General features: G+C 62.0%; 1 protein-coding gene across 10 annotated transcripts in view; it reads left to right on the top strand.

Annotated features, from left to right (window-relative positions):
• The window catches only part of MEGF6 (multiple EGF like domains 6), a 99,001-nt gene that overhangs the window by 65,108 nt on the left and 11,388 nt on the right, over positions 1 to 22,505 (top strand). For all 10 annotated transcript variants that reach the window (XR_006272602.1, XR_006272597.1, XR_006272599.1 and 7 more), the window contains 13 exons: positions 88 to 210; positions 9,518 to 9,643; positions 10,575 to 10,697; positions 12,246 to 12,368; positions 12,696 to 12,833; positions 13,455 to 13,574; positions 13,931 to 14,053; positions 14,567 to 14,737; positions 15,070 to 15,201; positions 15,946 to 16,074; positions 18,286 to 18,414; positions 19,074 to 19,208; positions 19,756 to 19,890. Coding sequence is in view for 1 of the 10 variants with exons in the window: in XM_043485577.1 (XP_043341512.1) it covers positions 88 to 210; positions 9,518 to 9,643; positions 10,575 to 10,697; positions 12,246 to 12,368; positions 12,696 to 12,833; positions 13,455 to 13,574; positions 13,931 to 14,053; positions 14,567 to 14,737; positions 15,070 to 15,201; positions 15,946 to 16,074; positions 18,286 to 18,414; positions 19,074 to 19,208; positions 19,756 to 19,890 (1,707 nt within the window). In the remaining 9 variants the exon portion in view is untranslated. The remainder of the gene's footprint in view (positions 1 to 87; positions 211 to 9,517; positions 9,644 to 10,574; positions 10,698 to 12,245; positions 12,369 to 12,695; positions 12,834 to 13,454; positions 13,575 to 13,930; positions 14,054 to 14,566; positions 14,738 to 15,069; positions 15,202 to 15,945; positions 16,075 to 18,285; positions 18,415 to 19,073; positions 19,209 to 19,755; positions 19,891 to 22,505) is intronic.

Raw genomic sequence — 22,505 nt, 5'->3', positions numbered from 1 at the left:
GCTGGACCTGCTCCCAGGGGCCAGAGCAGAGTGAAGCCACTGCGTGGGTTCTGTTAACCCCGGCCCCATGTCCTCCCCCTCCCCCAGATGTGGACGAGTGCCAGGTGCACAACGGCGGCTGCCAGCACCGGTGTGTGAACACCCCAGGCTCCTACTTCTGTGAGTGCAAGCCCGGCTTCCGTCTCCACGCGGACGGCAGGACCTGCCTGGGTAAGCAGTCTCCTAACCTCAGCCGTCCCCCCACCCTTCTGGGTGTGCTCAGGTTTAGGGGGTCCCTGCACTCCTACACTGATGGGCCCCTTGGGGCCTGTCTGCTCAGTGCAGCCACCGTTACAGTGGCTCCGTCCTGCGGAGTGTGGCATGCCAAGGGGCCCTCGCCACCCATCGTGGGCCCTTGCCAGCACCATTTGTGTGAGGTCTCCAGCACTCAGATGGTGAAAGAACGTGTCCTGGGCCCGGGGGTCTACACTGAGGCCAAACCCTGGGCCCCTGGGTGCTGTGACCTGGGCTGAGCACTCTCAGCGGTCACAGCTGAGTCCGGCCGGGATGCCAAGGCCACTTCCCAGGGGACTCCCACAGTGGGGAGGAGCCCTGGGCCGCCGTCCCCTCCAGGGCCCTCTGCTGCAGAGGCTGAGGACGTCCGTCTGCAGGGACGCAGATCCGGCTGTGCTGCCCCAAATGGGGAGACTTGGTGCCTGCCGGGTGGTGGTAGCGGTGCCCTGCCTGGGATGCAGGGTTGCTGTTGGTCTGCAGAGCTGGGTTTCCCGGGCTCAGGTCCCCCATCCCAGTCTTGGAGAGCCTGGGAGTGGGGCTGCAGCAGGCGGGGAAGGGGTAACCAAGAGGTAGGGTATTAACCCTCACTTCCTCTGTGGGGTCTTTTTGCTGTGGGGATGGGCTTGATGGGGGTGCCTGGGGCCACTGATGGCTGCCCCTGCCAGCATGGTTGGCTCCAAGGAAAGAAGGGGAGCGTGGGTGCCCACTGGGCAGAGGGTAGAGTGTAGAGTCCAGGAGTCTGGGTGTGGAGCAGAGGGCGTCCACTGCCCTTGTCCCCCCTGCCCCCGGCTGCTCTGGACGCAGGTGTCGCGGACACAAACTGCCCCTCCCTGCTCGCCACTCAGTCTGGGAGACTGCTTGGGGATTGTTCTCTGGGGGCTGGGCTGGTGGTCACCCTCCCTGGCCAGGGCTCTCTCCCAGTCTGTGGCAGGGAGCCCCTTCTTTCCACCCTGGAGACCTGGAGTGGGCCTGGTCGGGCTCTGAGCAGCCTCCCTCCTTCACGCCTCGCTGCTATGTGGCAGGGCGGCCTGCCAGCCCTGGGGGGCCCTCCCCGGCAGACACGCTCACATGTCCGGGCTGCCACTCAGGGAGCGAGGCCGCTGCCCTGTAAAGTTTCAGAGCTGGAAAGTGGAAACAGATGCAGGAATGTTGTGATGTGCTTCAGGGCAAATGCAACGGGGTGCAGCCCCGGCTGCTGGTCCCCGGGTCCCCTGTATTCTCCCTTCCTCTGGGGAAGGTTCTCCTCAGAGAAGGGCATCCCTGGGGGTTGGTCCAGGGTGGGCTGGGCTGGGACACCCTCCTGTCTTCCTGGATCCCCCCAGTCCACCCGATGGTGGTCTTCACTGAGCTGCCAGAATGGGTAAATAGCACGCAAAGGGAAGGGTGCCTGTCAGGGCTTTGGGAGGATTGTGGCGATCTCTAAGAGTGGCCTTGAGCTGCTGGCTTCGGGCAGCCCAGGAGGAATACCCCACTCCTGGAGGGGGATAGCCTCCTTTGGGCAGCCCAGGAGGAATACCCCGCTCTTGGAGAGGGATAGCCTCCCTCGGGCAGCCCAGGAGGAAAGCCTTGCTGCTGGTCTCCTAGCCCAGCCCAGCCCATCACCAAGCTGGAGCCCCTCCCTGGGAGATGCCTGGGCTCGGGGCTCCCGAAGTCTCCACCTGTGGCATTTGCTTACATCATCGACTCAAAGGACATGAGTTTGAACAAACTCCGGGAGGTGGTGAAGGACGGGGAAGCCTGGTGTGCTGCAGTCCCTGGGGTCGCAAAGAGTTGGACACGATTGAGCAACTGAAAAACAGTAACAACACAGGGTCTTCTAAAGACCTGATGCCAGGGCCCCCAGTACGGTCTGCACAGCCTGGTATGAGGCTGCTGGGACCTTACCACCCCCTCTGCCTACCACCATCAACTCTGTACCCCCAGACTGTATGGTCCCCAGGACCTCAGGAGGTCTGCAGCTCTCTTGGGTGCTTGTGCCCACCTCCTGGCCACCCATCTCCTGGCTGCTCCCGCCAAAGGGGGCAGGTGAAATACCCACATTCTGCAACTTCCAATCGCAGCGGGAAATACACGCCACATCCCCTGCACACACTCACTCACACTCATGCACACCTGTGGGCAGATTCCAAGTATCTGGAATTCCTGGGAGCTGACACCTGCAGGCCGACCACCAGGTCTTCTGGGTGTGATGTGGGTTTGTCAGCCCGGGTCTGTTGGGGGGCTGCCTTCCCTGTGGGGGCCCTGGGCTTTGCTGAAAAGTTTCCAGAGCAGATAGGGGTCTCCTGGGGGCTTTCTCCCAGGCAGAGCAGGAAGCAGTTGCTCTGGGGCACCCTGCCCTTCTCCCTGAAGGGCCCCTTTGGGTTGCAGAGGGACCCTCCCCGGCAGCAAAGCACCTGACCTACGGCCCTGGGGTGGGTAGGGCGGCCGAGCAGCAGATGAGGGGCTCCTGGTGGGGCCCAGTGAAAGGCACTGCCTGGGCCCTGCCAGGCTGCTGGAGCTCCCTGCTGCTTTGCTGAGAGGTGTGGGCCCTCCCTGCTTCTCCTGCAGGACTCCCAGAGTGCAGGGCATGGGGGAGAGCTGGTGGCCTTGTCTGAGGTTCACAGTGGGGGCACCCTCTGGGCCCAGCCCAGCCTAGGGTCTCAGCAGACATTGATGGGAAGATCAGTGCAGGACTGGGCCCCTCCCCACCTGTCCCCACCCCCATGCAGGCCAGCTGCAGGCAGGCTGCACAACTGGAGCACAGCTGCCCTGGACCCCCGCCCTGGGGCCTGCTGGGGTCCTCTGGGCAAGGGGAGGGGTGCTCTGAGCTCTCCTGGGACTGACGGGGCAGGCAGGGAACAGGTCCGGGCACTCCTCCCTTCAGCAGCTTGGAATGAGGGCTATGGAAATGCTAGAGGGTGAGAGTAAAGGAGGTGCCCACAGGGAAGTGGCAGCTCTTCCTCCATACAGGGCGGGAAGGCCCTACGTGCCGGGAGCTTTCAGGTTGGTGCCACTTCATGGCACCCAGGGATCTGGGAAGTCTTCAAAAGTGTTTATGTTTAAGAGGGCCCTTGAAACAGACAAGGGGAGACTTGAAACACTCTTTCAAGTTGCTTTAGAGGCAGGGAGAAGTCAGAAAGCACACAGTCTTCCTGCGCCCCCTCCCTTATAAAAGGCCCCTTGCAAATAACAGACAACAAGTTTCCATTTTTAAAGTGAAGATTTGCAGAAAGGATCTTACCGTCAGCCTCAAAGCCCCTGAGTGCCTCACGTCTAACCTTGGCTGCTCTTGTCCAGCCTGGCCCCAAGAGAAAGAAGCAGAAGCAGTCTGGTGTCCTGGGTGCTCCACCTCCAGGGAGCCCCCTGGGTTTGTCCCCACCCCCGCCCCACCAGGCTCTGGGGTGGGAAGAGGTGGGCAGAGAGAGGCCCAGGCTGGTCCAGCCTGCTTCTCACCCTCAGGGATGAGGAACTGGCCCCTGTCCTTCCCCAAACTGTGGGAAACGGAGCTGCAGAGAGCTGTGCTGGGCGGTGAGCCTGGGGGTGCCTGTTCTTTTCTGTGCCATGCTGCATTGCGCCCAGGGTAGACCCATAGAGACCCGCTCCCGGTCTTTGGGAAACCCTCCTCCTCTGGGCTAGGGTGACTCCTGCCCAGAGGTCCCTCCTGGACCCTGGCCTTGAATGTCCCCCATGGTGAGCAGCATGCCCAGTCTGAGGGGCCATGATGTCACTGGTTCAACGAGCAGAGGGGTCCCTGTGACACCGCGGGGCCAGCCCCTGGGGAGAGGCAGGTCCTCTCCTCCCTCTCCCCTCAGCCTTAGACCTGTTGAGTCTTTTGGATGGACACTGTGGGGAGGATTCTGCTGTCAGCCTGCACCCCTGGTGGTCTGGAGTCAGATGGACCCCACTGTAAGAGCCCCTGGAGGAGGAAATGGCAACCCACTTCAGCATTCTTGTTTGGAGAGTCCCGTGGACAGAGGACCTGAAAGGCTGCAGTCCATGGGGCTGCAAAGAGTCGGCCACGACTGAGCAATTGAGTGCACACACAGTGCCCACAGTATGGGGAGGGTCTTCCCGCACCCCACCTGCCTTTGGGGTTCTCCCTCAGGCGTGCCAAGTGGCCTCGGGGCAGACGCTTCCCCAGGTCTGGGTCTCCCCGGTGAGGGGACAGCAAGGGTCTTCACAGGGCCCCACAGCTTGCTGTTCCCCGACTCCTTGGCAGGGAGGCTGCCAGGGCCCCTGGAGGCTTCGTTGGCAAAGCCGCAGGCAGCAGAGGGGTGGAGAGTGCTAGGCTCTTCGGCAGAGCTCATCCCTGCAAACCACAGACGCAGTTCTGGGCACGTTTTCAAGTCACCTCCAGGTCCAAAACAGGCTGCAGTTTCTGAAAGGAAGCGTGCCTTCCCAGCCCCAAGGGGCCGCTGAGTCTGAATGGGGAGCAGGAAGGGCTACCCTGCCCGGGGCCACCCTGGGAGGTCACCGCTGTGCCCGAGACAAGGTCCTGTATCTGCAGGCTGTCAGTTCCCTTGGGGGGACAGGAGGGTCACACCCCGACCTGGGGAAGCCAAGGCAGTGGCCACAGACCCTGGGCTGGATGCAGAGATGCTGTGGGGAAGCAGGGGCAGACTGGGGCCTCAGGAGGTGGGGGCTTAGAGTCAGAGAGAGTTTATGAGGGCAGAACCTAGCAGGGAGCACAGCGTGGGAGTGGGGAGAGGTGTGAGAGTGTGGATGACCTTGGAGTGTGCACCAGGGGCTGCAGAGCCAGGTCCTCACCTGCGAGTGCATGTCCTGAGGTGGGCGGGCTGGGCGGGCAGCTGTAGGGCCTGGGTCCAGGCTTTGCTGCTTTCTCTGGCAGGGAGAGTGTGGGTGCTGGGTAGTGCACAGTCTGTGGTGGGTGTTGGTGGGTCGGAGGGAACGTGGCCCGTGGGTGGGAGCGGCTGAATCTGTGCTGCAGGGGAACGGTGCCCTTGGGCAGTGTGGAGGTCCCAGCCGAGGGTCGGGGATGGGGCAAGATGCACAAGGCCAGGCTGTAGGCAAACTGTGAGCTGCCAAGGGGGACAGGGCAGGCCAAGCCCACATGAGTCTCCCCCACTGGCTGAGCCGGCGGGCCACCCCTTGTTGGTCCCACCATCCTGGCCCTGTGGCCAACAGAGGGATTCCTAGAAGGGTGGGTTGTACATAACTGCTGACCACACGTGGTGTGAGGCTCTTGGGACCTGGAAGCCAAGTCAGTCTGAGGGCAGTCATTACGAACCCACGAAGCCGCCATCCAGCCTGCTCCGATCCACCGGCTGGGGCTGGAGGCCAGAGCAGAGTGGGCTGGTGGGCTCGGCACACAGCCAACAGGCTTGTCCTAACGCCACCAGCCTGCCAGGCACAGCCCCTTGAATGGCCAGCTCGGGTGGGCCAGCATGCTGGTGTCCTAGGCCGGGGCCTTGCCAGCCGAGCCGCCTTGCAGGTCAGCTGTGCAGAGCCCCACCTGCACCTCCACAGCGCTCACACGCACCTGATGCTGGGCTCCAGGTGGTACCGCCTGTACCTCCAGCAGTGGTGAGCCAACCAGCATGGGTGGAGCAGACCCTCTTCCCCGTAGGACATCTCGAAGGTCCAGCTTCCTCACCCCTGGCTGTGGGCTGGAGCGACCCCTGTTGGCGAAAGACGGAGTTGTAGCCTGTGCTATTAGAACCCGGGGCTTCCCTGGTGGCTCAGATGGTAAAGAATCAGCTTGCAATGTGGGAGACATGGGTTTGAGCCCTTGGAGGAGGAAATGGCAACCCACTCCGGCATTCTTGCCTGGAGAATCCCATGGGTGGAGGAATCTGGCGGGCTACAGTCCATGGGGTCGCAGAGTTAGATGCGACTGACTTTCACTTTCAGTTTCTGTTAGAACCCGCGAGTCCCCTGGTTCTGGTGCTTGCAAACTGGGAACTGAAGGTGCAGTAGTCGGCTCAGGCTGCCCTAACCAATGCAACGACTGGGCTGCTTAGACACGGAAGTTTATCTTCTCACTGTTCTGGAGGCTGGCAGTTCTCACTCATGGTCCCAGCCAATCCAGTGCCTGATGAGAACATTCTTCCTGGTGTGGCCACGGGGACAGAGACAGAGAGAGACTTTATGTCTTTTCTTTTTTTTTTTTTTTAAGCTCCTTCCCATATTAGGGAAAGGGAGGTCTTTATTGTTAACAAATACTTTTAATTTGTTTTTTTGGCTGCAACAATACGGGGGTGGGTTGCCTTTTCCTACTCCAGGGGATTTTCCCAATCTTGGGATCACACTCAGGTCTCCTGCATTGCAGGGAGATTCTTTACTGCATGAGCCACCAGGGAAGCCAAAAAATATTTTTAGTTTAATTTAATTTTTCTGGCTGCAAGGCGTGTGGGATCTTATTTCCTTTATCAGGGATCAAACCTGTGTCCCCTCAATTGGATGCCTGGAGCCTTAATCACTGGACCACCAGGGAAGTCCTCATGTCTTTTCTTTAAAGACACAAATTCTGTTGGATCAGGGCCCCACCCTTATGACCTCATTTAACCTGAATTGCTGTTGTTCAGTCACCAAGTCATGTCCGACCAATGGACTGCAGCATGCCAGGCTTCCCTGTCCTTCACTATCTCCCTGAGTTTGCTCAAATTTGTGTCCATTGAGTTGGTGATGCCATCCAACCATCTCATCCTCTGCCATCCCCTTCTCCTGCCCTCAGTCTTTCCCAGCATCAAGGTCTTTTCCAATGAGTTGTCTCTTTGCATCAGGTGGTCAAAGTATTGGAGCTTCAGCTTCAACATTAGTCCTTCCAATGAATATTCAGTTGATTTCCTTTAGGATGGACTGGTTTGATCTCCTTGCACTCCAAGACTTTTAAGAGTCTTCTTCAGCACCACAATTCATTATTTCACTTCCAAATACGGTCACACTGATGGTTGAATTTTAGAAATGCACATGTGAATTGCAGGGGTACACAAACATTGGTCCCCTTAGGACTGTGGAACCCCCTCGCTCCTGTGTTCTGACAAGCTTGCAGCTTCAGCTCTGAGCCTGGTCCATTCAGGCATGGGGCAATGGAATGTGGACTCCATGCTATGATTCACAGTGGCCTGAGGGCCTGGAAGCTTTATCCCCAGCTCTAGGCGCTGGGCATGCAGAGGCTGGCCCTCCCCTGAGCTGCACAGCCCAGCGCCTGAGAAAAACTACCTTGCTCAGCTTTCTGGGAATCCTGGGCACAGGATGTGTGAGATGATGATATGGGACTTGGCTCCTTCATGGGCTGCACAGCTTGGGAGCATCTGGAACGTTAGGGTTTGTGCAGCAGAGTGAGAGACACGGGCTGGTGTCGGGGAGACTCGGGGCTGCATAGGGAGCTGGACACCTCCATGGCCCCCACCTGCCTGGGATTTCTTCCCTGGTGGGCTCCTGTGGGCCCAGTGCCAGGTCACCGCTGGGCCCGTCTCAGGTCTCCTGCCACAGCTCTGTGGGACGTCCTTGCAGCCGCAGTGTCTGCCCAGCCGTTCTCCTGGCCTGGGCCCTGAGCCCCTCTCTCCATGTGCCTGCCCGGTGCTGCCAGGAAGGGCTTCTGGTTCCTGTTATGAGCTCTGGGCGGGATGCAACTGGTGCTGTAAACACAGACAGGGCCCCAGGAATGGGCCGGCCCAGGCCACGCTTGGAAGCCTCTGGAGTTGATGGCAGTGGGTTAAGCAGAGCTGTCTTGGGGGAGGCAGGCGGGGCCTTGGGGGTGGGTGGCTGGAGAGGGAGCCTAGAGGCTGACTGGGGCCAGAGACGTGGCCATCCTGCCTGCCTCCATCCTACCCGGGTCTCGGGTCTCTGCTGCTCCCCCTCGACACGTGGCAGAGGCAGGTATGGCCAGAAGAAAGAGCCCGCACTGCCGCCTCAGGTGTTCACCCCACCCCAAGAGCAGGGCTGGCTTGGCCCCGGGGGTACCCTCAGCTCCAGTTCCTCCCCGCCATGCTCCTCGAGGAGAACCGGTGGGATGGCGAGTGCTGTGTTTTGGCTTTTGGGGAGCATACTTGCTTTGAAGGAAGCCTTGTTCTTGGCAGACAGTGTGGGCCTGGCCACTCTGAGCCCTGAGGCTGTTCGCTTGCTCTGCGTGCGGACGCGGCTGCTCCTGGCTCCATGGGCCTCAGTGGTGGGGTGGGCCGCTCCTGGCCCCCAGACCCACTGACAGTGAATGGCCTCTCCAAACTCGGGCCCTGGGGCCCCGCTGAAGTCTGATAACAGCACAGGTGGCATCTGGGGGTGAATCCCTGCCCCCCAGCAGTCGCAGAGTTTAGTACCAGCACTCAGGCTTGCTCTGGCCCAGGCCGGCTGGGCAGTGATCTGCGCCTCCCCGTGGTGCATCCCTGAAGCTTCACTGCAGAGCTGGGGACCTGTCCCTCCCTAACCACAAGACCACTACCAGCAACTTGGTGGAGCTACCAGAGACCAGGTGTCCTCCCCGGGTGCCCAGTCTTGCCCAGTGCCCCCTTCGTGGGCACAGCCTCAACACATCCACCCACGACATAGGCACCCTCTTGGCTAGCCTGACCCATAAGAGGCTTGCTCGAGGTGGGCCTGAGCGGGAACACCTGGACCCCTGGCATCCTAGGACTGGGATGGGGGTCCCTACCTCTGGCCTCACCAAGTGCTGTCCCCACAGCTGCTGAGAGGAGTGGCATCTGGGTGAGGTCAGGTGGGGGTGAGGCCCCACCTGGGGTGGGCAGATGCTGCAGTGGTCCGACAGGAGCTGGGGGCTAGGCCCGCAGGTCATGGTGGCTGTCCACGGAGGCCCATGCCTGCCCCTCTGCCCTGGCCTGATGACCAACAGTGGAGTGTCTGGGTCTTCCCCAGCCCCTGCTGGCCTCCTGCTCCTCCAGGGAGCCTCCCAGCCTGCTAGACTCTGAGCTCCGGATGCCCTGACCCTCAGCAGGGCCTGATGTTTTGTGTTCTGTGCCTGGGATTGGGGTGGGGTCTGGGCTTCCATTGGGGTGCTCTGCAGTGCCTCCCTACATCCAGTCCTGAGTCAGGCTGGGCCAGAGGACCCAGATTCTGACCATGGTCCTGTGTGTCCTGTGTGTGGGCCAAGAAGCAAAGTCAGGCCTGTGACCTGGACGGGAGCTGTGTTGTCCTCTCAAAGTCCCTGCTTCTGGGACGCAGACAGGAATGAGGGAGGGGCTTGGAGGTGCCGGAAGCTTCCTATAGGAGGTGCTCGGAGCCTGCCTGGGATGGGGCCCTTCAGCTGGGCCATCCTCCTGGGGTGACCTGACTCCTCTCGGATCCCCAGCCATCAACTCCTGTGCCGTGGGCAATGGTGGCTGCCAGCACAACTGCATCCAGCTCACAGTGACCCAGCATCGCTGCCAATGCCGGCCTGAATTCCAGCTCCAGGAGGATGGCAGGCGCTGCGTCCGTGAGTGTCCCGGGGGTGGAGGCAGGGGATTGGGGCTGGGCCTTCCACTGGGACCCCCTGCCCGTTCTCCACACTCCCTCAGACCTGCCCGGAGATCCTGCAGCCCAAGTCCCTTGGCCACTGGTGCTGCAGGAGGGTCTGAGGGGTCTGGTCCATGTCGTTGCCCTTGGCTGAGCTCTGATCACACAGGGGTCTCCTTGGCTGTGGAGAGTGATGGGGCATCATCCAGCCCCCCTGGGCCTTGGGGAGGAAGCCTGTCAGGCTGTGCTCTGGGATCTCACATCTTTGGGGGCAGGAAGCTTAGGATGGGGGTACCAGGATGAGGAGGAAGGGCATCCTGTGTTGTCTCAGTTCTGAGGCCTGCCCTGGGCTTGGTGTGGGCATGCAGGCCTCAGCCCTGGCCCTTGGGCAGAGGAGACTGGCCAGGCCCTGTCTGGCTCCTTGCCCTGGGGTCCCAGGGCTGTGGGTCATGGAAGGGGGCTCTGCTGATGGAGAAGGTGGAGCAGGCCCAGGAGACCCCTGAGAAGTGGGAATGGGTGGGGGCAGCAGGGCTGATGCTGAGGGAGTCCCTCCTGCCCTGCCTGGCCTTCCAGGTCCCGGGGGGTCAGGAGTGAGTGTGGGCCAGCGGTGGGGCAGGGTGGCGTGAGTTCACGGGGCTGGGGCTCTGACGAGAAGAGGGGTGGGGGAGCTGGCCATGCACCTGCTGCCTGACCAGGGCGGGCCTGGCCAGTGCCCTCTGTCTTTTCTGGAGTTGTCTGGGAGTCCCTGGGGCTCCCCTGACCCCTAGTCCACATCCCAACCCATCAGGATGGAGCAGGAGGGGTGAGAGCTCCAGGTGGGGGCTCACCAGAGGCCCTGGAGTGGGGACCCCAAACCTGCTGGGCCCTCCACCTCTGCCCTTTGCCCCTGTTCCTCCTGGCCATGACTGCAGGGAGAAACCCGTGTGCAGACAGGAACGGCGGCTGCATGCACAGGTGCCGGGCACTCCGGGGCGTTGCCCACTGCGAGTGCCACGCGGGCTACCAGCTGGCAGCGGACCGCAAGGCCTGCGAAGGTAGGATGCCCCACCTGTGCTAGGGCCAGTCCAGGTCAGCGGTGCCGGGCTCACCTCCTCACATCCCCCTTCAGGGGCCTGTGTGTGCAGGGCCAGTTCCCGTCTTGCCACTCTCGGCTGACCTGGGATAATGCAGGGTCATCTCTAGGACTGGGGTTGGGGTGGGGGGTGGGCAGGGTGGAGGGTGGGAGATGGAGAGGAGGAACTCAAGGAACTGCTCCCCAAGAGAGTCTCGTGTCTGCAGGAAGACAGTTCTCAGGGTGGCTTGTTAATTTTAAATATTTCTCTTAGGTGTTAGCTAAGCAGTACCTGCTTGTTAGGGCTTCCCTGGTGGCTCAGTGGTAAAGAACTCACCTGCCAAGCAAGAGATGCAGGTTTGATCTCTGGGTTGGGAAGATCCCCTGGAGAAGGAAATTGCAATCCATTCCAGTGTTCTGGCCTGGAGAATCCCATGGACAAAGGAGCCTGGAGGGTTATAGTCCATGGGGTCACAAGAGTCAGACATAACTTAGTGACTAAACAACAACCTGCTTATTAGAGAAAGGGTTATCACTGTGACCTGAGTGACATCCCCGAACCAGTTTCCAGGTTGTCTCTAGGCTTGCTGGTTAATGGGTGCATATAGCATCACCCCAGAGCATGGTGGGCGCAGCTTTCCAGAATGTGCTCTGACCTCCTGGCTGCATGGGCATCCCCTGTGCAGTGTTAGTTACCCCATCTCAGGACTCGGGTATCCCTGCTCCTCCCTGACGTGGTTCTGGATGAACAGCCTAGGGAGGGGTCTGTGCCTGTCCCCCTGACTCTTGGGGTGAGTCTCTGAAGTGGTGTGGTGCCTCCAGGCATGCAGTGGTCATCTCCTGAGGTGTCCTGCCCGACGGCCATCAGAGAGACAAGTCTGTGGGTATAGAAGCTTGTTCCACATCACTATCAGGAAAGTGTTCTAGACATCACTGCCAATGTGACGCGGGCATGTCCTGGCGTTCTGGATGCAGTGGCTTCAGAGAACCCAGTGGGAAATGAGGCTGAGGGTCAGCTTCATTCCAAGGACTCTCAGGTGGTGGGACAAAGGCAGTCATCGGGGACACTAGGGTTCAGATCCCCAGGCCAGTGCCACACAGCCACAGGGAGGAAGCTGTAGCTTGACCCTGGATGACAGAGTGCACTTTCTCCCGCTGGCCCCCTGGAAGCTGGTGGCAAAAGGCCCCTTCTGTGCTCGGCCTAGATGGGGGGGAGGCTTGGCAAGAACAGACATACACAACTGCTCAGGGACCGTGGGCTCAGAGAGGCGGGACAGCGCCCGCTGCTGCTGGTGGAGCCTGAACCCGGACTTCTAGCCGTGCCCTTCTCGCCCTGGGACAGAGCACAGCTCTGCACCTGGAGTGTGTTGGTGAAAGCAAAGATGCTCAGAGGGAAGCAGGAGAGGGCACTGGGGCCCTCTCCTGGCACGGGGTGCCCGGGTTCTGACCCCTTGGTGGAGACCACCCCTGGGGGCTGAGCCTCCCAGGCCAGTGTCCCAGAGCGCCCCTCACCCCCGATCTCTCCCATCAGATGTGGATGAATGTGCCACGGGCCTGGCCCAGTGTGCCCACGGCTGCCTCAACACGCATGGCTCCTTCAAGTGTGTGTGCAATGCGGGCTACGAGCTGGGTGCTGATGGCCGGCAGTGCTACCGTGAGTGGACAGTGGGCGACAGCACCACCGGGCGTGGAGACGCCACATGGCTCCCCAGCCCGCTACAACTGTCGGCTGGCTTTGGCCGAGGGGCAGAACTTCCTTGTCAGTCGAGGGCAGCGTTGGGCCTCGGGGCTGACTGTGGGTCCTGGGAGATGGGGGAGGACAGAGGGACCCCAGGAGGACAGGGTTCCAGGGTCCACCAGGCCCAGGAGCTCCGTGCAGCCTATTTCCCAGCAGACTGGCAGCAGCTAGGGTGGGAGGACCGCGCCAGCTTGGGGTGTCACCCCAGCCCTGGTCCCACGTCCCTGGTGGGTCTGGCCACAGGGATCGAGATGGAGATCGTGAACAGCTGTGAGGCGGACAACGGCGGCTGCTCCCACGGCTGCAGCCACAGCAGTGCGGGCCCCATCTGCACCTGCCCCCGTGGCTACGAGCTGGATGAGGACCAGAGGACGTGTATCGGTGCGAGCCGCCTCCTTCCCGACTGCCGTCCCCCAAGCCAGAGGCTCGCTGCTGCGCTGGGGCAGTGCCCACGTTTGATGCTGTGAATGGGAACCTCCCTTCTGTTGCCTCCAGTCCTGTTCCCTTGGCCCTGGGCAGGGGTGGGGGTGGTACGAGGGGGCCTGGTGAGAGGCAGCATCACGACCCTGCCGAGCACCCACCGCCCCATGTCCACCTGCAGCTCTGCTCAGCCACTGGGTCAATGCCCACGTACTGTGGCACCTGAGCATTTGCTCTGCGTCAGTGGGGACTCCCCAGCACCTGCCAGTCCCCACCCTACTCCCACAGCAGGCGGGGTGGCCCTGGGTCGCGACCTGGGTCCTGGTGTGTCTGTGTGTGCAGGGCCAGGGACATGCCTGGGTGCCTGTGTGATTGTGGGTGAGTATGTGCAACTCACATGCAGGTGTGCATACAGTCATGTGCAGGTGTGTGTGCATGTGGTTGCCTGCAGGTAGTTGTGTGTGAGTGTGCATGTGGTTGTGTGCGTGTGGCTGTGTGCCAGTGTGTGCCCACTGCCGTGCTGTGGAAGGCGTGCACGTGGGTGGCACTGGTGTCAGCCGGGTTGTGGTGTGTGCCCTGCAGACGTCGACGACTGTGCCGCCTCCCCCTGCTGCCAGCAGGTTTGCACCAACAGCCCCGGCGGCTACGAGTGCAGCTGCTATGCCGGCTACCGGCTCAGTGCGGATGGCTGCGGGTGTGAGGGTGAGTGGTGGACGGCTGGGGCGGCTGGGGAGTGGACTGTCCTAAGGATGACAGGGGGCGGGCTCTGGCCCCCGCCCAGCACTCTGTCTCTGGGTGTTGGTTTAGCTCCTGCTGTCTGCAGGCCTGTGGAGGCCCGCCTGTTCCCTCCCCCGGGTGGTCACTGTCTCTCTCTGGGCTGGGCCTGCACCCCCGGCTGCCCCAGCCTGGCCTTTCTTGAGCAGGAGGTGGGGAGGATGGCTGTGGCATGGCTGTCGCCCAGCAGGCCCCCATCCCATGGGTGAGGGGAGTGGGGGAGGACCGCCCCGAGGCCCCGACTCCTGGAGGATGGGCGCCAGTGGCCCTGGGTTTGCCTGCAGACGTGGATGAGTGCGCCTCCAGCCGCGGCGGCTGCGAGCACCGCTGCGCCAACCTGCCTGGCTCCTTCCAGTGCTCCTGCGAGGCTGGCTACCGGCTGGACGAGGACCGCAGGGGTTGCACCTGTGAGTCTCCACCTGGCCCCATAGGACCCCGTCTTCCTGCAGCACCAAGGCCCCACTCCCTGCTTCCCAGCTGGATGGACCTCACCTCAGACCAGCATCCCACTGTGGGATGGGCTGGACAGACAGGGGCCCCCAGGCAAGGTGTTACTCAGGGGTCCCAGTGGTCCAGCTTCAGCCCCTCCCAGACGAGAGGAGGGACGTCATTCAGGGACTGAGGACTGCGTCCAGAGCAGAGGGCTGTCCTGTCCCCACGCCCTCTCCATGCTCAGGGTCCCTCAGGCTAGTGCGGGAGCTGGGACAGCTGGGGTGGATGTGGCAAGAGTCAGGTCCTCAGTTCCGGGCCTGGAGCCTCCTCCTTCCTGAGAAGCAGGCTCACTGCTGATGACCAGGGTGAGGAGGGGCACGGTGGGGTCTGTAGGTGGGGGTCCTGGGGTGGCACCGAGGGGCAGGGGAGTCAATTCTGAGGAGGACAGGTGGGCGGCAGGGGCTCAGGGGCCTTTGTGCCCCGCCCAGCCCTGGAGCTGCCTGAGCTGGTCCTGGATGGCCACCTGCCCCTGGGGCGGCCCCCGCTGCATGTCGCAGTGCTCCAGGACGCGCTGCCCCACCTCTTGCAAGACGACTACGTCGGGGTTGAGGAGGAAGAGGCCGAGGCGCGGGGCGAACACACACTGCAGGAAAAGTTTGGTGAGAGGTGGGCCCGTCCCCGGGCTTCCATGCCAGCACCCCCCGGCCTGGCTGCTGCCCAACCTACCGTCTTGGGCATGAGGAAGTCTTCCTGTGAGCGCCTCGTTTGACCAAGGCTCAGAGAGGCCAAGAGGCTGCCTCAGTCTGCCCAGTGTGTCCGGCGCTGAGCTTAGCTGCCCATTTAGGGCCCTTTCTGGCCCCTGTTGTCTCCCTTGTCTCCGTTTACCTGCATGGGACCTGCGGGGCCCGAGGATGCCCCGTGTCCCCTTCTCTGGGTGGGGTCCAGGGCCAGGGGCCAGGCTCTGAGGCCCCTCTCTCAATCCATCCTCCAGTCTGCCTGGACGATACCTTTGGCCCAGACTGCAGCTTGACCTGCGACGACTGCAGGAATGGGGGAACCTGCCTCCCCAGCCTGGACGGCTGTGACTGCCCTGACGGCTGGACTGGGCTCATCTGCAATGAGAGTGAGGCTGCTGTGGGGGTGGGGCCGCTTGGGGGACAGGGCCCAGGATCCCCAGGACCTGCACGGCACAGACAGTCCACTCCTCCTACCGTCCTGGGCAGGGGCTTCCCGGGTCCTGCCATTCACTCATTCCTTCAGGGTCTCCCGGCTGCCTTCTCCACGCCAGGTTCTCTTCCAGGTGCTGTGAGACCCTGGGGGCTCGCAGAGCCTGGTGTCTGCCTCTCACAGATATCACGGGTTGATGAGGGTCCAGCCACAAGCAAGCCAACAGCTAACTGAGACAAAAAGGGGTCTGATGAAGAGCAGTGGGTGGGCTGCTAGAGTCTGGGTGGCCAGTGGGTGGCCAGTCATGCTAGAGTCTCCAGGGGGACAGGTGACTTCCCCAGGCCACACAGCAAGTGGGCAGCTGAAGCACATTTGAACACTGCTGTTCCGCACCCTCTATCCAGGGCATGTCCACTCCCCGCCCAGCAACCCCCTAGTCTCAGAGGCCATAGTGACCAAAAGTGCTGGTTGAGGTGGACCTGTTGGAGTTCAGAGGGAGAGGATGGAGGATTGATGAGTGATGTCTGCCGTACATGTGGGCAGGGCCCCGGGGCACAAGTGCCGCTGGGTGCTGCTCTGGGAAGTTGCTTCTGAACTGGAGGCTTGACCCCCAGGAGGGTGTCTGTATCTCTGGAGGGGCTTCTGAGTGTAGGGTCATTTTGCGGGCCGACGACCCTGAGCTCCTCTGTTCCCCTTGCAGCCTGTCCTCCGGACACCTTCGGGAAGAACTGCAGCCTCTCCTGCAGCTGTCAGAACGGCGGGAACTGTGACCCTGTGACGGGGTCCTGCCGCTGCCCCCCGGGGGTCAGCGGAGCCCGCTGTGAGGATGGTGGGTGCAGACCCCCTCCTTGACCTCTGGGTTCATCCTTGGGGTGGAGGTGAGGGGCAGGCACCACCTCTTGGCTCCTAGTCCCCTTTCTTCTGCAGGGGTGGGAAAAGTGACGGTATGGTACAGAGGAAGCCCCTTAGTGCAAGAAGCACTGAGTTGTTATTGTTGGCTATTCTCACAGGGCCTGACTATCGCAGGTGGTGAGCACTTGTGGGAAGAATAGCACTTTTGTAACTGAGTCCCCTGAGAAGTAGTGAGCTCCCTGTTCCTGGAAGCATTCAAGGAGAGCTACATGATGACTGGGTGGGATTTGCAGAAGGGAGCACCCCTGGGCTGTGGCTTCATGGGATGACGCTAACATCTTTTATAACTCTGAAGTTGCAACATTTTTGGAGGAACTTGAGTCCACAGAAGTTTCCCAGGTGCCTGAGGCTTCATTTTAAAGTCTTCAGACATTTACATTTCTGCTTCTTTTGCTGGCAACTATAGCTAGTATATCAAGGACTTCCTGTCTTAAAAGCAATGGCAACAATTGGTGGACTGTTCCCACTGCCTAGCTGGCCCGTGTGGGGTGGCAGGGGAGGTCTTTCTGCTTCCTCTCTCTGGTCACCTTCTCAGCTCGGTCAGCATCCCTGTTTCTTTTCCTGTGATCTTCCATCCTTACTATGAATGAGAACTGAAAGCAGACTGCCTATTGGAAGCTGTATGTGTGTTGTTGTTGTTCAGTTGCTAAGTTGTGTCCGACTTGTGACCTTGTGGACTGCAGTGCACCAGGCTCCTCTGTCCTTTACTATCTCCCAGAGTTTGCTCAAACCCATGTCTGTCGAGTCGGTGATGCCATCCAACTATCTCATCCTCTGCACCCTTTCTCCTGCTCTCAGTCTTTCCCATCATCAGAGTCTTTTCCGATGAGTTGGCTCCTTGCTTCAGGCGGCCAAAGTATTGGAGCTTCAGCTTCAGCATCAGTGCTTCCAGTGAATATTCAGGGTTAATTTCCCTTAGGATTGACCTGTTTGATCTTCTTGCTAGCCAAGGGACTCTCAAGAGTCTTCTCCAACTTCAGTTTGAAAGCATCAGTTCTTTGGTGTTCAACCTTCTTTATGGTCCAAATCTCACATCCATACATGACTACTGGAAAAACCATGGTTTTGACTATATGGACCTTTGTCAGCAAAGTGATGTCTCTGCTTTTTAATAATGTGCACCTAGGTTGGTCATACCTTTCCTTCCAAGGAACAAGCGTCTTTTAAATTCATGTGTATGTGATGGGTCCTGAACGGACCCACGGGACTCCTGGCAGATAAAGGGCCTACATCTCAGTGCTTCCCCTGGTGACATGGTGTGGCTTCCCAGAGGCTAGGTCTCAGTCGGGGTCCTGTGGGTAAAGTGCACCTCTGCAGGTGACCTGGAGAAGGTTCGGCCCAGCTCTCAGGGACCCTTCTAGAGTTTCCTAGACTCCAGGTGCCCCGGGCTCATGACTGTCCCTCTAGCCTCTGCCTCTGTCTCCCCGTGGCCTCTTTGTGTCCAGCCTCCCTTTCCTTTCTCTTCTAAGGACACTTGTTGGCTTAGGCTTGCTGGAACAGTCCAGGATGGTCCCGCCTGGAGGTCCTGATGGTCAGGATGTGGACGTTCCTTGGGGTCACCATGAAGCTCCCTGAAGCCCTCCAGTAGGCGGGCCAGGGGCAGAGCTGAGTCCGAGCAAAGCATTCGGGTGGGAGGGCCACAGCCCCACCCTGGCCCTGGGCCCCTTGGACTTGGGCCCGTGTCCTTCCCTCTGTGAGGTCCGGAGGCCAGGCTCGATGACCACAGAGTGACAGGCACCAGGATGCTGTCGGTGCTGGTCAGATGGAGAGAGTGGGCTCTCGGAGTCCCTCCTGCGTGTAGTGAAGATGTGATGGCCTCCGGTCTGACCACCGTCTGGGGCCACAGACCCTGGGGGCACAGGCCGGCAAGGGCAGACGGCCACATTCATGGGGCTCCCCTCATCCTGCCCTGCCCCCCGATGCCCTCGCCAGCCCCCAGGGACCCTCTCTGTCTGGGGTGCAGGGTCCTTGGGCTGCTGGTGGCCCTGAAACCATATGGCTGTACCCTGGTGGCCGAGGCCTCTCCAGGCTCCTGTACTGGGTGCTAATGCCTCCCCCACTGGAGCATCTCCTTGGGTGGGAGGCCATGTCTGGGTGGGCAGTCAAGAGACCCCCCCTCTTTCCCCAGGCTGCCCCAAAGGCTTCTATGGCAAGCACTGCCGTAAGAAGTGCCACTGTGCCAACCGGGGCCGCTGCCACCGCCTCTATGGGGCCTGCCTCTGTGACCCGGGGCTCTACGGCCGCTTCTGCCACCTGGGTGAGTCCCACTGACCACTGGGCGCCTGGGTCTGGGGGTGGGTGCGGGGCCATAGAGTGGGCTGTGTTCTTCCTGTCTGGGTCCAGCTTGTGTTTGATCATCAGTCTTCACAGATGAGGACACGGGGGCTCAGCGAGGTCCCCGGCTGGGGTGAGGGGCCTGCGGACTCAAAGTCCTTTGGACTGTGCTGGCTGCCAGGGCAGCCAGGTGGGCGACCCCGCCCCAGTCAGGCTGCTGGGTGGCCTGCAGGCCTGGGCAGGGGCAGGCCCCCACCCCCAGAAGCTTCAGGGCACAGAGCTTGTCTTGGCTTTTGGTGTTTCCTGGGAGCAAGTCCTGAGCCCCCAGTGGGTCGCCCCCACTCCCTGGGTCTGCAGACACCCAGGATGGTGGAGGGAGAGGCGGTGGGATGCTGGAGAAAAGCCGGCAGGCCTTACCTCAGCAGCTCTTGTGAGAGGATTGTTCAGAGGGAGGCAGGGAGGGTCCCAGGCGTTCCCTGCCTGGGAAGTGCCTCTCTGTGAGCCTGTTTCTCCTCTGCAAACTGGGCACCAGCGACTCTATGTGGAGTCCCAGATACGACTCGGTGGATGGGACTGGAGATCTGGGCTGGGGCGGGCACTGGCAGGGGGCAGGCCCCCCTCACAGTGGGTTCTGGGGTGTAGCCTGCCCACCGTGGGCCTTTGGGCCGGGCTGCTCGGAGGAGTGCAAGTGTGAGCAGCAGAACACGCGTGCGTGCGATAAGAGGGACGGCAGCTGTGCCTGCAAGGCGGGCTTTGGGGGCGAGTGGTGCCAGGATGGTGAGTACAGGGCCAGGGGGAGGAGGAGGGCCCCAGGGGAGAGGGGATAGGCCCCAGGGGAGGGGGGACAGACCCCAGGGGAGGGGGACAGGCCCCAGGGGAGGGGGGACAGGCCCCAGGGGAGAGGGGACAGGCCCCAGGGGAGGGGGGACAGGCCCCAGGGGAGGGGGGACAGACCTCAGGGGAGGGCACAGGCCCCAGGGGAGGGGGGACAGGCCCCAGGGGAGGGGGACAGACCCCAGGGGAGAGGGGACAGACCCCAGGGGAGGGGACAGGCCCCAGGGGAGAGGGGACAGGCCCCAGGGGAGGGGACAGGCCCCAGGGGAGGGGGGACAGGCCCCAGGGGAGGGGACAGACCTCAGGGGAGGGCACAGGCCCCAGGGGAGGGGACAGACCCCAGGGGAGGGCCGGCAGGTCCTAGGGGAGGGCGGGCAGGTCCTAGGGGAGAGGGACAGACCCAAGAGGAGGGCAGACAGGCCCCAGGGGAGAGGGACAGGCCCCAGGGCCCTTGGAACTTTGCAGATGCCTCTCCCCTCCCTCCCCACAGAGTGCCAGCTGGGCTTCTTTGGGCCAGGGTGCCGACAGGCGTGCACCTGCCCCCCGGGTGTGGCCTGCAACCCTGTCAGTGGCGAGTGTGGGAAGCAGTGTCCCGCTGGCTACCACGGGGAGAACTGCAGCCAAGGTGAGTGGCCCCAGTGCCCAGGTAGGGTGCAGACTATCTGGCCGTGCAGGGCGCCAGGCACCAGAAGTGCTGGAGCTGGGTACCGGGTCAGCCCTAAAGCCTGGCTCTGGCAGCACCTTGACTGCCGTGTCCCCACCCTGGTCATGCAGTGGCGACTCAGCCACAGGTCTGCCTGTCCCTGTGCACCCAAGTGGGCGGGAACTCGTGTGTGTGTGTGTGCACACGCGTGTGCACTTTGTGTGTGTGCGTGCGCATGTGCACGGCAGCCTGGAAGGGTTGGTACTGCTCCCAGGTCATCCCCTCGCTTCCTTGCTCGTTCACTCCTTCCATCACGGGACAGACTGGGCGCGCCTCGTGCTGGCAGCCGGTGGGGGCTCCTTCCTGGTGGGTCTGAGCAGGCAGGACAGAGGCAGCTGCCCCCAGGGGAGGTGTCTCGAGAGGCCTGGGCTGGAGGTGCCGGTGTGGGGTGTGGGTGATGACTGTAGGCCCTCCCCATGGATGCTGAGGCTGGGACAGCGTGATTGGGTGCCAAGAAGGGAGAGGCTGGAGGTGGGGGGTCCTCGTTTATATGGGCGAGCCCTTGCTGTGAGCATCGGCACTGCCGTGGCTGCCAGCGGAGGGTGGGCAGGTCGGGACCTCCCTTGGCGCAGGGCACACTGTCCTCACCCATCAGCCAGGGCAGATGGAAGTGGAGAGGGGGCCTGCAGTGTGACTGGTGTGACTCCCACTGGAGGCAGTGGTCCGAGTCCCCTCTCAGGAACAAGGAGGGCCTGGGGGCCACTGTCCACCCCGAGCTGAGGAGTCAGTCTCCCCCTACACCCAGGCACGGACCCTCCCTCTCCGTGGTGGTTCTGGAGACCCCTAGGATGATCTGGGCTCTCAGAGTCCCTTGGTGCAGGAGGGGTGTGTGTAGGGCTCAGAACCCAGCTTGGAAACCAAGTATCCCCACAAGCCCAACCTACACTCTGGGCGGGGGCGGGGGGGCTCTGTGGTCTTAAGGGCCTTCAACAGCCAGGCATGTCATCCCATCCATGAACCAGCGTGGGAGCTGGTAGACCTCGCCTACCAGATGGGGGCTCAGGCTCCGTGACTGCCCTGACTTCTCTCTGTGCCCTCCCCTTTCCTCCACTCCCGCCAGCGTCCGCTCCCCGGCAGTACCCTCCCAGGTGACCTGAGTGCAGAGACCCGAAGGGCCTTCGCCCCCATCCTTCCCTGCTGGCCTTCTTTGTCTTCTTTTCCCTTTTTTCCTCAAAAGCATCCAGAGCCCCAGGGATTGGTGGCGGGACATGACACATCTTTACGGCAGTGATGGGCTCCCCGCTGTTGTCAGGTCTGGAAAGCATCCGTGCCCCAGACAAGTCTGCCCGTCAGTGGAGCGGGGACCCCCCAGATGGTGGGACAGCTCCATGTGCCCTGCTGGGCCTCCCTGCCCCGGTCCACGCTGCCTGGATGCCTGGATGTGCACCCAGCGTGTGTGCTGCCCGCGGTCCTGTGGGCGAGCAGGTGCCCGTAGGTGTGGGCCCTCAGGGCAAGGGTTCAAGGGGCATGTCCTTTGTCCAGAGCCCATCCCGGGGCCGGGGACACCCGGGGCCGGGGACACCCCAGGCCTGGGACCCCACGCCATTCCTGCTGACATCTCCCCCTACCCAAGCAGGGCGCGTCCTCAGTTCTCAGTCCTGCTGAGTGTTGTGGTGGGAGAGAGGGGTTGTCTGATTCTTTGATGTGGAGCGTGGGCCCCAGCCTGCCCACTCCAGGTGCCCGGCTGGCCTTCCAGGGCCCGGAACTTTCCTAACAGCAGCATCACAGCAGCCACATGGTGCTGGGACCGGCAGGGCTTCTCACCATCCGGGTTACCGCCCTAGTCAAGCAGGTGTAGGGGGGACAGGGGACCCTGCCAGGCCACTGGAGCCGCCACTGCAGCCCATATGGGTGGGGTGAGGCTCCGGGATCCCTGTGTTCTTTTCTGAAGCCCTGCTTTGGGCCCAGAGCCACTGGCCCCTCCTTCCCAGGCTTCTCTCACTCCTGAACACGCGGTGACCACATGGGGTTCCCAGGGTGGACCACAGTGGGAGGAAGGAAGGCAGAGCGGGCCTGCCGCCACTCTCCAGGGTCGTGGCTCACCCCCCATAGGCCCTGCCGTCTGCAGCCTCCAGGCTGCCCCTCACTACTACTCCCCTACGTGGGCCTTTCCCTGCCCCATGTCCCCATCTCCTGTCCCCTTCTGTGACTGCCCTCATCACCCTGGGGACCCAGGCTGTGTCCAGCATCCCTGTGGGGTAGATGAGGGGGGCAGGTGAGGGTGCAGGTGATCAGGCAGGTGCTGGGGACAGGGGAGGGGGCAGGTGAGGGGGCAGGTGAGGGGTGCAGGTGAGGGGGCAGGTGAGGGTGCAGGTGAGGGGGCAGGTGCAGGGGACAGGGGAGGGGGCAGTTGAGGGTGCAGGTGAGGGGGCAGGTGAGGGGGCAGGTGCAGGGGGCACATGAGGGGGCAGGTGAGGGGGCAGGTGAGGGTGCAGGTGAGGGGAGCAGGTGCTGGGGACAGGTGCAGGGGGCAGGTGAGGGGGCAGGTGCAAAGGGCAGGTGAGGGGGCAGGTGAGGGGGGACAGGTTTCAGGGAAA

This window comes from Cervus canadensis, chromosome 13 (genome assembly GCF_019320065.1).
Source record: "Cervus canadensis isolate Bull #8, Minnesota chromosome 13, ASM1932006v1, whole genome shotgun sequence".
Taxonomy (NCBI): domain Eukaryota; kingdom Metazoa; phylum Chordata; class Mammalia; order Artiodactyla; family Cervidae; genus Cervus; species Cervus canadensis.
The sequence above is the reverse complement of the archived record's forward strand: the minus strand, read 5'-3'. Positions and strand labels throughout refer to the sequence as shown.